Source organism: Zeugodacus cucurbitae, chromosome 5, assembly GCF_028554725.1.
Source record: "Zeugodacus cucurbitae isolate PBARC_wt_2022May chromosome 5, idZeuCucr1.2, whole genome shotgun sequence".
In the NCBI taxonomy this organism is placed as follows: domain Eukaryota; kingdom Metazoa; phylum Arthropoda; class Insecta; order Diptera; family Tephritidae; genus Zeugodacus; species Zeugodacus cucurbitae.
In genome coordinates, this window is record NC_071670.1 from 54,457,291 (window position 1) to 54,471,488 (window position 14,198).

A 14,198-nucleotide genomic window follows, 5' to 3' on the forward strand; every position below is an offset into this window, starting at 1 on the left:
GGTGACACGCGATCGCACCGGCCTACAACAGAGCGTACTCAAGGTACCACTCTGGCTGAAGAACAACGATCGCATGAGTCAGGACGACAGCGCATCGGTGCAGGAGAACGAATACGAGTGCGTGAATCAAACGAACAGCAACATCTCGAATGCCAGCTGTACCGATCTCAGCAAGAATAATCTAATACACAAGTTCAGTCGCAGCAAGAGCAACATTGAGACGCTCAGCAATAAGACACAGCTGTGCATTGCCAGCATTGATAAGACAAAGACCATACCAGCGCATAGTGACAATGATCCCTACAGTGATCGTGGTCAAGCCGATGGCGGTTCGAATCAACAGGATTCAGATTTCGATGAATTCAGCTCACAGGATGATGATGATGAGCAGACGACAACCACCAGCAGTACGGGACGCAAAGAACACAAAGCGATTATCGAGAAGAGCACAATGCTGGCGAACGGCACGGCCACGGTCATGTCTAATGGTGCGGCGACGCCTACAATCTACCAAAATGCGGCAGAGCTACATAATGGACAAAGTAATGGTGGTGCACCGGTTATACTGAGCCGCTGTAAGGCATTATACTGTTATACACCGAAATTGTACGACGAGCTGGAGCTGACGCCGGGCGATATCATTGAGGTGCACGCCAAGCAGGAGGACGGCTGGTGGCTGGGCGCTCTGGGCAATCATGTAGGCATCTTCCCGGCGACTTATGTGGAGGAGTTCGCTTGAAGGGTGTAATCTAAGCAGTTGTTAACATAGGTTTAAAGCAAAGTGTGCGGTGGCAGCAAGTTGTGTGTGGTCTAAACGTACGTAGCAGAAGAGTTTATATGAAAGTGTAAGAGATTGTGGAGAGGCGGATTTTTCAGTATGCGTAATCGACGCAGTGAGTGCAGTTCAGCTGTAAAACGCCAACCGTATAAAACGCCTTAACATTAACAGCAACTTGTCTTCCCTACGACTGCCAAATAGGGTTTCATAAGCACAGCCCTAAAGTTATGAACAAATCTTCAAGAGTATAGCTTGACACTCTCAAATTAGTACTAGGCAACAACAGCGAGTTGTTTGTGCAGCAAAATCTCTTTTGAGTGGAGCAGAAATTATATAAAAACAATAGCAATAACATTGAAGCCATTATTCAACTGGCATGCGAGCTAACGAATCTGATTCGTCATTAATTTATAAAAAAAAATGTGTTTTTTAAAAAGTAATTTTAACATTTAATTTTAATGCAGCCTCTAAGTTGTTAAATTGATTTACCTATGTATCGCTTAATATTATGTATTTATATTCGTCGAAGTGTATAATTTACTCGTAAACACTCACAACAATAATATTACAACAACAATTCAAAGCGCATGAATACACGCAACATAGCTGCTAATGAAGTGTTAGTAGTCTTACAACAACAAAACATTGATTGCTTAATGAAGTCATTTATATTGCAACAACATATTATGTTTATATTATATTATTAGTAATATTAATATTTACTTCATGTATATTTACTTACTTTTAGTTTTTAGCAATAAAAAATGTATTGTTTGAAATTTACGAAATGTCGGAAAAATTGTGCAATTTTTTTGAAATTTTATGCAAAAAAAAAAATTTTTTTCATTTGAGTTTTTATTTGCGTTCAAATAAAAAAAAATCATTTGAGTCACCCTGCATTAAAATTTAAAAATATTTTTCATATGGGTCACCCTGCATTCAAATCTAAAAATAATTTTCATTTGGGTCACCCTGCATTTAAATTCAAAAAATAATTTTCATATGGGTCACCCTGCATTCAAATCTAAAAAATAATTTTCATTTGGGGCACCCTGCATTTGAATTCAAAAAATGTATTTCATATGGGTCACCCTGTGCGAACTGGTAGGTCGACCTACTGCTGCACTTTGCGCGCCTGGTGCACCAGCCCGAATTCAGTACAAATTTTCAAACTTTGGCCGCAGCCGGATGTGCGGGTGAGGTGCATTAGTATTGGTGAGCTCGAGCGGAAGCCTGGCAAGCCAACGTATATCACACAGCGCCATCTAGCGACATTTTGCATGCAACTTATACTGATTTATATGAAACTTCCGCTGCACGCGGTGTCACTCTGTGTCACAGTAGCGCCTTAAAGCATGCACTTCCGTTGCGCATTTTTGGGAGCGGAAGTTAAAAGTGCAAATTGACTGGGCGACCTACTGCTGCACTTTGCGCGCCTGGTGTAAATCGAGAAAAATGAATTTCAGTTTTGCAGCCAAATTGCGCTACAACGATAACAACAACCATATGAAAGTGCGCATATGTGGGATTTCGTTAGTTTTTGTTGGATTTTAATGATTTTTGTTGCAAATTGAAGGGGAAAAAAGCGTGTTTTATGAAAACTAACATTTATTTATGAAATTGAGTGCGCTTAAATATTATTTATATGCACATATATATATAAAATGTTTATAAATTATAGTACATTGTATTTGTGTGTTATTTCTTCTCTTTAAGTGCATAACATTTGTAATAAATATGGTTTCATTAAATATGATAAATGTTTAATAAAAATACATGTGTGTGTGGAATATTATTAGTGTGTGCAGATAGCATTTTAAAATTACAATAACAATAAAATAATTAAACTATTTATATGTATTCACTGTGTGACTGTGAATTAACAAATTAACTACGTTGCTACGATAAATATGCTGGCTCGCTGGCTGGTTGGCTTTTAAACCTCATTGCCGCTCTCCAAGCTGCGCAGCTTCTGATACATATTGATGTAGTGCGCTTGCAATTGTTTTTGGTAGTTCAGCACCTTCTCGCGCTCTTCGCACCACTGCCGCTTCTCCAGCTCGAAATTGACGCGCACATCATCGAGCTGTTTGCGCAGCTTGGCGATCTCCTCCGCATAGCTCGCCGACTCTTCGATGAGCGTATCGAGCGTGGATTCCTCCAGCTTGTGTGGATTGGAGTGCGTGTATTTGAGCGGCTTATGCGGCGGCTGGTGATTCATCGCGATGTCGGGTAGGTTTTGTGCGCCGTAGACGAAATTCTGTATGTCAGCGGACATTTTGGCCAGCCGCTTCTCGGCGCGTTGCTTGTTTTGCGCGCGTTCGCGTTCATTTTCACTTTCATCGGTGTCGTCTAGTGGCGGCGCGATCTTCAGGCAATTCATGATCAATTCCAGATTGGTGTCGTCGATCACCTTCTCTTTGGCGCTGTTCACCGCCGTTATTTCTGGTTTGTGTGCTTGCCGGCGCGTGCGATTGCAAATGTCGGTGAGATTGTCCAACTGCTGTTTGAGGCGTATGAAGCGTCCGGAGGGCTCTTCGCCGTACTCTTGAAAGATCGCCAAATCGGAGAGCTCTTTGCGCAGCTTGGCCAGCTCGTTGGTGAGTGCGAGTATCACCTGATCCTTGAGTATGATGATTTTATTGAGTTGTTTCAGTTCGCTTTCGGCTTGTTTGTCGGTGCGCGCCTGCTGCTGTTCGACTTGCTTCTTTTGCTTCGTCATTTTCTGGTTCTCCTGTAGACTCTCGTAGATTTGCGTTTCGGCGTTGGTGTTCTCGTGCCGTAGGTGGACAATGGCGTGTTCCTTGAGCGTGATTTCAACCTGTGTGTGTGAGAGTGTGGGGATTATTTTTAATGGATTCATTATAATTTTATGGATTATTTATTGGGAAAGAAAATATTTTTGGTGAAGTTTACTCACATTCGCCTCCTTGAGCTGCGATTTGAGCAGCGCCAGCTCGCCATTGCGTTCGCACACTTTCCATTCGCTTTCCTCTAACTCCGCTTTTATGCTGGCGATTGTATTCTCCGACTCGCGCAATTGTTCTTCAATGTAGGCAACGCTGTCCTTGAGATTACGCTCGGAGTTCTTCAAGCTGCCATTGGTACTTCTGCAAAAATAGAAAATATTGATTTAAATATGATTTTCTCAAACATTTTTCATTTTGATGCGCAGCCGATCGGATCGGATGTTTAAAAAATCATCTCCGATTTTAAATAGACATATACTATATATCCGCGATCGCCATAAAAATTCATCAATATATATCCGCATGTCCGATTTTGGCCTGAGTAAAAAAAAATAGCGATTTTTGCTGAGGCCAAAACCAGATATATGTATGTCCGTATTTTCCAGATATATCCAATGTGCGGTATAAATCGGTTGAGAAGTGTTCGGGCAGAAGTGCACGAGCAAAACCGATCACTGACCGATCCAAAAAAACCGGTTCTTCACAGAAAACCGACTACCCACTCGTCGAAGTTTTGTCCAAAAACGCCCCAAAGCCCCACCCACCGACCGCCCACAGTGCCACGAGTGAGTCACAAAAAAACCGGTTCCAAAAAGTAACCGGTTACTGCAGTACTAGGCATGTGCCGCAAAAATTCATCAAAAAATTCGGCAGCAAGTGGGTAGGGGTTTTGTCTTGATGTCAGTGCCTTGATGTCTTGGAAAAATTAAAAGATTTATAAAGCGAAGATAATTATTAGATTTAGCATATCGGTGGTTTGGATATTATAGTTACTGTCCAAATTTCAGTACTACGAGTCCAGTTATGTATTTGAACGCTTATTGGACTTCGCGAACTTGCTCCAAAAAATCCCAAGTTTATCCTTACGGAAAGAAAGGTACTGACTACGAATTCCTAGATTCGCTAGGTGTTGTCGCGACTATCTGTAGCTGGGCAAAACGGTCTATGTCGAATTATTGGGTCGTTTCGGCACCGTGTTTTTTTTTTTTTTTAATGTACCAAATTGACAAACAAAAAAGAGCTTTTCCACCGTGTCAATGCGCTGGCTCACATCTCCGCCGACTTTTTTATAGCTTTGAAAAAGTGATTCGTAGGGCAGACATTTGAGTCGAATAAGCAGGTTATACTGGCACGGAGACCTACTTTGCAGGTCTTAAGAAAACGCAATTAAGGTAATTGAAAGCAGTTGCAGCAGCGCTCATCAAGCTATGCCTTCACCATTATTTCCAAAATTTTAGTTTTTCTGTTGTAGACTAAGAATTTATAGAACTGAATTGAATGAGGAGTAGTAATCAGTTATCAAGGTATGTGCTTGCTCTGTTCGAAGGAGATTTTCTACGTTTCATGGTATGATTTCGTTGGAAATCGTTGAGTGAAAGACTCAATATTATCGCATTTTATTAAAGCAATCCTGTCACTAAATATTTGAATTCTTTAACCTTCGTAGAGTTTAGAGTGGCTAGTAGTAGTTTATAGAATTATATGGAAAAAATAAAGATGTTTAATATTGGTTGACACTGAATTTTTGATACGGTATAAGCATTATCGTTTAGGTTAAAGTTGAGTACCTTTAAAACCTTCACCTTAAGGTCCTTACAAATCGAGAAAAATTATGCTCGAGACCAAATCCGCGATAGCAATTAGTTCTCCGTTTTATTCACAGCGAAACGAAGAATGAAAATATCCTTTCGAAGGCGGATAAAATTTTGTTTGACGTCCACGAGAAACGCCCACAAATGAAGGTATATACGTATTACGTATGTAGGATATGATTATGGATTTTTAATAACTAAATCTTCAATACCGTATCTACCTTCTAGACATGACCAAAAAGGACTCCGAATTCGTTAATTTCACTGCAGATTAGAGTGCGTATTCGGCTCGGTTCGATAAGACTTAAAACTGAACAACTGTTTGATCTATTGAACACTTAAAAAAAGCTGTTAAGGGATCATTCTCTACTAATAAATTTGAATAGGCGCTACGACTACGAGATGTGAAGTGCATACAAATGAGACGATATAAACATAAGACGCAAAACCCTGGTTATTACTACTCCTACATTCGAAACTCCTAACCTATTTTCAATAAAAAAAAGTATCACATTACTCACCGCAGAATTTCGTTTTCATTCTTCAAATCGGCCACCTGCTCACGCAGCTTATTCGATTGTTCGGTATGCCGCAGCTTGTGCTGTTTGAATTGGAATTGTTGCATGGCCAGCATTTGCTCCATTTTCTTCATTTTCAATAGATATTCACGTTGCTGAGCTTCATAGAATGTCTTCAAGCGCTTTGTCTCTTGCTCCCAGAAGTTCTCTTTGTCCTAAAAAATCACAAAGAAGGAAAAACAAAAACAAAGGTTAGTTAGCGCCGTTATTTCGCTGTGTCGCCTTAAACCTTTTGTACACGGAATATTACTTTCTCATTGTGCTCCATTGCTTGGCGTAGATAGGAGAGTTCCGAATCGCGATCCTTAAGCGCCGCTTCCAAGTCCGATATGCCCGAGTCGGATGGCGAAGGTGTCATATCGCACTGCTCGCTCAGCAGATACTTGCCACAGCCATTGCTGGCGCTGCCACCACAACCGTTACTGCCAGTCGATGCGCCGCTGCCACTGCCGGCTGTGCTGCCCACGCCAATGAAACCGAAGCCGGTTGTGCCGTTGTGCATAGCGCTTGGCAGGCCATTGCTATTACTGCCGCTGTTGTTGTTATTGTGGTGTGCGCTGCTGCCAGTCGATTTGCTGTAAATGCCATTAAAATGAGTTAAGTGCATATAAAAGTTTCTATTAGCGTTCGCGACTGAGCGTTTTAGCGTTTTAGCGATTTCTATTTCAATTAATTTCCTTGACTTACATTGTGCTACTTTGACTATTCGCATCCGAATCCGGTGTGTGCCGAATCGATTCCATGCTATCGTTGATTTTCAACGATCTGGAACCACGACGCCGCGCCATAAGACTGTTGCAATAATTATTGCTTGAATAAGCGCCAACGGCGATGCCTCCGAGCGCACCACCGCCACCGCCAGCACCGACTCCATTAATGCCACCAATAACACCACCGCCAACACCGCCGGCGCTGCCATGCCGCAAATCAGAGGTGCCTGCAAAGTAATGAAGAAGAAGAAGAGAAGGCTTTTAAAATCGTTGCCGGTTAAGCACCTAGTAATAATTTTAAGCTTAAGTCTACATGCATGTTTGTAATCATTAATAAAAATAAAGTATTGCAATAATTATTTCGAAATGTCTGGCGAATTTACCGAATATTTATTAAAGAGCCTTTCGAAATATTGTTGAAGTAGTTGGTATTAATTAAAATTGCTTCCTTATACACCCCGCATATTTTCCAAGGCAGTTTGCTAGGCGCAATATTGTTAATTACTATTTCGGTATTTGAGGAGTACCGACAAATTCAAACCAAAGGCTTAATTCACCTCGCCGATCGCAAATGATATTAATGTAAATGACATACAAAGTTGTTTTATGACGGCTAGTTAATTGAAATCGTTAGAATATTTCCGAAAACAAACTTCCGTGCACAGAAGACCTTAACATTTTGAAAAGGAACTCTCGATATACGACCATAACCTCAAAATTGGGATACAATTTCTAGAAAAGCGTTAACTATAAATATATACGTAATATTTTGCAAAAATGTTTCTTAAAATAATATGATTGGATTAAAATATATTTAAGTATCTACCCCAAAGATGTAACCTCAAAATATATTTCATGTAAACTTTAAGGTAATAGAAAATAATAGTGATTTAAAACTACCGCTTTGGTTTTTCACATAGGCCAACCGAGCACTGCTTACGGAGAACCGTATTGAAGACTGACAACGGCGAAACAGCCCGCTGGCAAAGTTACGACGTATATATTTTTGGACCCGCATGAAAAATAAAGAAAAATCTGATATAGTCGCTACCGATATTATAACAGTCGAAGGACGAATTCGCGGATGAATCGACTAAACTGGGACTTAGGTTGATATCAGTGAGGGAGCGAGAAGCGATGCGATAAGATGGCACTATATTTAAATCGCTACATGTGTCTGGTTATGTAAATCACTTCACGATGTCAGAGTGAATGCGAGCTTCATATCGACGTCGAAAGAGCAAAACAACAATACAGATTGTGGTGTGATCTTTCACTCCAAAAATTTTTGCGATTTTTTATTTATTTATTTTTTGTATTGCACACCGAATATAGTATTTTGGAATTTTTATTTTTATTTTGGCTATTTGGTAGTATTCCAATTTTTTTTCAACAAAGGTGTTAAGCACACCATAAATGATATGATAGTCATCCTATGCATCCATCGTTCACACTGAAAGCAATGTAGCAGGTCATCTCGCTTTGTAGCTTCCACTCTGATAGCCTATAGCATTACTCCACGCTTGAACAATATCGCTTCTCGCACGCATTCTGACCCTATTTGAAGCAAATGTCTAACTACAAAAATGGTATAGTGAAGTTGGAAGACTGTTCAGATTACCATGATACAAAAGTGGAAATAAATATTAATTGATCTTTTTACCACTTTTTAGGGGTATTTAATTGTGTCTTTTATTAATATTCTTCTTTAGTGTAGTAGTCTATCGATTACGCGAAGCGATGGATATAATAGTGTTCATAACGAAATTTAGACAACTACGTGAATCAATTAATTTTTGAAGACTTTTTCAGATTTCTATCAATTAAAAACGGGGATATGTTAGACCAAGTTCGAATTTACACATTATATGGGAGTATGGTTTCCACTAATAAAGTCTTTCTTTAAGCTTATGAGGTGGTCATTGGAATTAATTTAGCAACTAAATGAAATGAAATTATTTTTTAGCTAATTGTCATTTTAAGAGGTTCATGCATTTTTATGAATCAGGAAAGTCGTTTAGCTCAATACCGTCGGGAGAAGTTATGTTTTATCTGCAAGTGAAAAAGATTACAGAAAAGGATCTATAGTAAATCCCCAAAAGCTCTAAGTTAACAAACGTTATACAAAAAAATGTGAAAAGGGTGTCACCATTATCACTTCATCGAACTATTTAGATGTTATCTGCGCCATTTAACTTATTAATTTCTAAAAACTCGGGATTATACCAAAAAATGTTGGCACATGAAACACAAGCGCACTCCTCCGCAAATTTGCGGCCTTTTCGAACACAAAAGAGGAGGCGCAAACACAAGCACACCTAACGAACCGAACCCATCACCAATCAATAGTTTCCCGCAATCATTAATTACTTACTGCCAAAACGCATTTGGTTCGAACCCTGAGCGGCTGCAAGTGATGGCGTTGAGCCATAACGATCGCCCACAACCGATGTCTGCACATTTGTCGACGACGCCGTGGATGTGGTTGTCGTCACTGCATTCACATCGCCGGCAATATAACGAGCGTTCTGCAAACTGTAGTCCGGCTCGAAGGGGATTGGCTTGAAGGCGATGGGACGCAAAAGATTCTCATACGACGTCATCACAGACATTGCAGGCGCTGCTGTTGCTGCTGTTGTTGCTGACGTTGTGCCTGTTGCAGCTGTTGTTGTTGTTGTTGCAAGCGCTGTTGAAGGCTTTGACTGCTTTGACTGCTTTAGAGAAAAAGAGTAGAGCAGAAAACAAAGAAGTAAAGTAAATACGAAAGGTATTAGCAGTTCGTGGAATGAGAAATGACTAAGCCAAAAGCTATAAATGTAGATAAATGAAGTGGAATAAAAAAAATTGAAAGCAATCGCGACCCAGCGACCGACTGACAGACACAACAATCTACAGCTGTTGAATGGTGGTGTCACTGGGAACGGCCATGAATGAGCCGGCTGGTTGTTGGTTGTAGTTGGCGGAGGCTAATGCTGTTACGTGGTTGTACTCTGTGCCATATGCGATCGTTTGTTGTTGATGTTGTTGTTTTTCTGCAGTTGTTTAGTGACACTGACACACCCCAGATTTATTTGCACACAGCGTACTGAGGCTCCGCGGACCGCGGGCCCAGCGAAACTTGAGTTCGCACCGATGTTCGGATAGATGTCTGCATGTATGTATGAATGTTCATTGAAAGGTGTGAAATCTAGTTACAAACCTGCTCGACGCCGGTTTCTCCAGCGCTGACACTGCCGTTCATTGTTGTTGTTGCTGCTATGGAACTGTGTTGCTGGTGTGATATGCCGCCGGAACTGCGTTGTTGTGCCAACAATTGTTGTTGTTGCAATTGCTGCTGCATATGTTGTTGCTGTTGTTGCTGATGTTGATGTAGGTGCGCCAACTGACCCATTGCTGGCTGTGAGTGTTGCCGCTGCGCCTGCAGGTGCTGTTGCTGCTGCAGCTGCTGCTGTTGTTGTTGTACCAACTGTTGCTGTTGTTGTAATTGTTGTTGCAAACGCAGTTTCTGTTTCGCATCCAATGCATTCCCAGTCATATTAACGAAATTGCCAGACATACAGCTACTGCTGCCACCGCCGACACTCTCCGTTATGCTCAGCCGTTCGCTCATTTCCGAGTAACTACTGCGATTTCCGCTTCCGTTGGCGCCCATCATCGTCAGTGTTGGCGTGGGTTTACGCACCAACTGCTGGTGTGGCTGATAGGAGGCGGAGGCGGCTTGTGTCTGTTGGCGCAGCTGTAGACTCGGCATGGATGTTGACATGAGGGCAGGCGGTGCGGCGCTGGGTATGACGCCATGTGTTGTAGCTGTTGTTGTAGCAGGCGGTTGTGCGTGCAAACGCTGATTCTCAATGCTTTCAGTTCCACTGTGTGCCTGCGCTTTATAGCTGTTGACACTGTTGGTACTGGCAGTCATTTTATCTGCCTCTCCGGCTGCCGCAGTCGCGCCGCCACTACTTCCACCGCTGCTGCTGCTGCCACCACCAAAGGTTCGCTTTTTGGTTATTTCAAATATTTGGCGTATATTCTGAAATTTGGTCCGCCCAGCACTGGGCAACGCATCCTGGTCCAAACTGCTGTGACTGCCGAATTTCTGTCCGCGCATGCGCTTTTGCTCGTTGCGCGACTTCAGCGTGCCGGTATGACTCATTATCGTCGGCTGCTGCTGTTGTTGTTGTTCGCGTGCTGTTGCCACCGGCAAACCGAGTGTGTTCTTGGCTGTGAAGGAATTGCCATTCTCCAGCGATGCGGACCGGATGTGTCCGCGTTTCGCCACGGTGGGCGATGCTTGTGTGATATGCGCGGGGCGTGCGGTGAATGAGGCAGTGTTGCTATGGTTGTTGCTGGTATTGTTTTTCCCACCAATGCGGGCGCTTATGCCCAATGTTATTGTTGCTGGTTTGGTCGACATTGTGTAGCTGGGAATTTTTTGTAGTGTTTAGATCCTTATTGTTTGAAGGGCCGTGATTGATGCCGTCACAAAGGCGGATACTTTTTGTTTAGAATCCAGAAAACTAATGATTCATTAGTCTTAAAGTCGCTGAAATTACGTTATCTGTAAGAAAGTAAAAAAAAATAAACTGAATATAACTAAATATAAAATATTTTAAAGAAAAAATAAAAGATACCTCAAATTGTGTGAGGAAGTCTCAAGTCTCTTATAATTGTAGATGTACATATTTAAAAATTATGGTATAGTGATTTTCTATATAAAGTTCTGTGGTTCTATTTTCTTATAGATCGATAGAACGACAAAGGACCTGTCCGAGCTTAAGAAAGATATTTGTATAGCGGTCTCTAGTAGTATGATTACCAGAAATCCGTATCATTTTGTAATGGGCTAATGGGTTCGGATCTATCTCAATATCATAAGACTTGAAAATAACGGTTTTTCTCTCAATCTATACTACTATTATAAAGAGGAAAGATTTGTATGTATGTTTGTAATGAATAAACTCAAAAACTACTGTGCCGATTTCAAAAAATCTTTCACCATTGGAAAGCTACATTCACCCCGAGTAACTCCGTGATGGAGAATTTTAAACTGAAAATCGTCTTGCAAGTCATTCCTTCTCTTCTCTTCGCACCGCAATCCCGTGCCAGAGAGGCGAGTAACGAGTTCTCCCAGCTGCTTGCTGAACAAAATTTCAAAACCTGCCAAGTACGCGCTTGAGAGCCGAGTACGAAGCGCAGCGGCTTGAAGAACAAAATATTAGAAATAAATAAGCGCGCACTATGGAGTCGAACTTTGCGATTACTTCTATGAACGCAGGCTCTTTCTGCTTCGGAGTATAACGGCAGAGGTTTCAGGTATGACTTCAGAAAGTTCAATTAGTTTTAACCAGTCACTGTAATTGGTAAAGCTGCGGTGAGCCTAAAAATCTTTCTCGGCACAAATTGTCGAAGTTATTTTATAGAAGTCGAGGTGGAATCCTCTTGGCACTTCTTTATTGATGTCTCACTTTTGTAAGACTAAAGTTGAAAACTTGGATCTCATATCAATAGACATTCAGTTGAATCAATTCATTAGCAGGAAACTAAATCAATCACCTTACTGATTGATAATGTACTCAAAACACTTTTTCGAGTCTAGATCAATCTGTAGGAAATGTTGGTATCACAAAAACTTATTTAGCACAGACCAAGTATAATCTCCTAACTCGGAGCTCAGCGTTAATAACAAACATGAGTAGCGCTGTATTTGATCACTTATTGCACAATTTCGGCTGAAATAATAAATTAGGAAACATGTAATCAGATAGTTTATTAAATTAAAGGAGTCTTAATTAATTATACAATCTAACAAGGGATTGTAAATATTTACATTTTGGATAATACAATTATTCAAAAATTTATCCAGGACACTTAATTCACGTGATTTTATGAAGTGTTATAGTTTACTTATATTTTAACATTTGCAATGGAGGGAAAATCTCACAAAGTCACGCTACATTTGCCTAATATGACATAACAATCACCACGATTTGATAGCAATCCAATCTTTATCTCTTACCTACAATGTCTTGAAGTGACTATGAAAAGAAAAACAAAAAAATACGAATTGCAAAACTTGTACAACAAAAAGAATATGAGTCAATGTGCGCAAGTAACAATCACAAAGGCAACAGGTCACTAAGTCAGTGAGTGAGACATGAATTGGAGTACAGGTTTCGGTGTCGTGCTTTTAGGAAGGTTTGTAAACTGTTGTGTGTTGCATAAAAGTAAAAAAAAGTATATACGAATTTACGAATATAAATACATAAGTGCTCTATTTTATTTAGAGAGCTGATAGCAATGCGATCTAATCACTTCTTCTGATTATGTAGGAACTAAGTAGAATCAGAAGATATAACTTTAATGTCCCTTCAAATATTTAAAAATGGTTTCCAGTTTTCCTAAGTTTGAATAAATTACCCGTCTTTGAAAGCACCTAGTTATTAACAACTCTATAATTTGAATGAACAGTTAGCCCAATGAATTAGTTGGCGGGACTTTTCCACACAAGCAACTGTATTTTTACCAAAAGTCAACTATCAACGATTCTTACTTCCTGAATTCCTTTTAAAAATGGATTATCTAGTTCGCTTCGGGAATTCGAGTTTTAAACTGACTAGTCTGATGACCAGTACACTACAGAGTAGTAATCTACCTACAAAATACAAAATGTTGCATTATTTACACCGAAGTATTTTTTTTCAATATGACTTGTCCTATATAGTTTTTGTAATTTCGCAAAGGCATATGTAGATGTATGTATGTGGCAATATATGTGCCACTAATGCTCGTTAAATTATCTACAGGTGCTATGAAATTGTATTTTGTTTTTACTTTTTCTTTAACTTATTTCGGTGAAAGGAGGGCGAACTGCAAATCTTGAAAATTGCTATCATTACACAGATGAAGTGAATTACAAAAGTAAAAATGGAAAAAATAATAGAAGAAATACATAAAAGTATATTAACAAAAACAAAGCGTAAAAAATCAGCAAAATTGTTAATAAAAGCAGCGAATTAAATACGTTTATGGCGCACAAAGTGAATAAGCGAAAAATTTTACACTGGCGATATGTACACTGGACAACAAAATAACAATTTTTTCACCCTTTTTATTTTTAGATACTTCCATTAGTTATTAAGAGGTGCCGAAGAGTAAAATAATCGATGTATTTATTCAGCTTCAAATGCTTGTTAAGATATAAGCCCAAGCCCGAGAACCGACTGAGAACGGGGACGGGTATCCTAACGAAATTGGGCACATAAGGTAATCTTCTATGAGATACCAATATTCTTTAAAAAATTCGGAAAGCAACACAACGACGGCTCACCGGCTCACAAATAGCGCTCAGACACTCCAACACACTAGTGTCAAACTTTAAATGCGTTTATCTCAAAACTATGATTTTTGAACTGGTGATTCTTGAACTTGTGACTGTAACTCGATAACCGCTCAGTAGATTTTAATGAAATTCATACAGCTTTTAGAATACATAATAAACTCAGGCCTGATCCAAAGTATTTTTTTTTTTTCAAAAATTTCGATTTTTTAAGACCAATTAACTGTTGATTTTTTCC

At 40.0% G+C, this 14,198-nt stretch overlaps 2 protein-coding genes across 13 annotated transcripts in view; one reads left to right on the plus strand and one right to left on the minus strand.

Annotated features, from left to right (window-relative positions):
- Positions 1-1,566, plus strand: part of LOC105208996 (SH3 and F-BAR domain-containing protein DDB_G0274695) — a 101,817-nt gene extending 100,251 nt beyond the window's left edge. For all 8 annotated transcript variants that reach the window (XM_011179127.3, XM_011179129.3, XM_011179128.3 and 5 more), the window contains one exon: positions 2-1,566. In XM_011179127.3, coding sequence (XP_011177429.1) covers positions 2-739 — 738 coding nt within the window. In that variant the 3' untranslated portion in view covers positions 740-1,566. The remainder of the gene's footprint in view (position 1) is intronic.
- An 824-nt stretch (positions 1,567-2,390) lies between these two features.
- Positions 2,391-14,198, minus strand: part of LOC105208998 (uncharacterized protein DDB_G0283357) — a 131,501-nt gene continuing 119,693 nt past the window's right edge. For 3 of the 5 annotated variants that reach the window (XM_054232410.1, XM_054232411.1, XM_054232412.1), the window contains 7 exons: positions 9,827-11,182; positions 9,002-9,341; positions 6,605-6,854; positions 6,147-6,492; positions 5,861-6,072; positions 3,699-3,888; positions 2,391-3,599 (listed from right to left, as the gene is read on the minus strand). In XM_054232410.1, the coding sequence (XP_054088385.1) occupies positions 2,715-3,599; positions 3,699-3,888; positions 5,861-6,072; positions 6,147-6,492; positions 6,605-6,854; positions 9,002-9,341; positions 9,827-11,038 (3,435 nt within the window). In that variant the 5' untranslated portion in view covers positions 11,039-11,182 and the 3' untranslated portion in view covers positions 2,391-2,714. The remainder of the gene's footprint in view (positions 3,600-3,698; positions 3,889-5,860; positions 6,073-6,146; positions 6,493-6,604; positions 6,855-9,001; positions 9,342-9,826; positions 11,183-14,198) is intronic. The other 2 variants (XM_054232413.1, XM_054232414.1) reach the window with 2 other exon arrangements.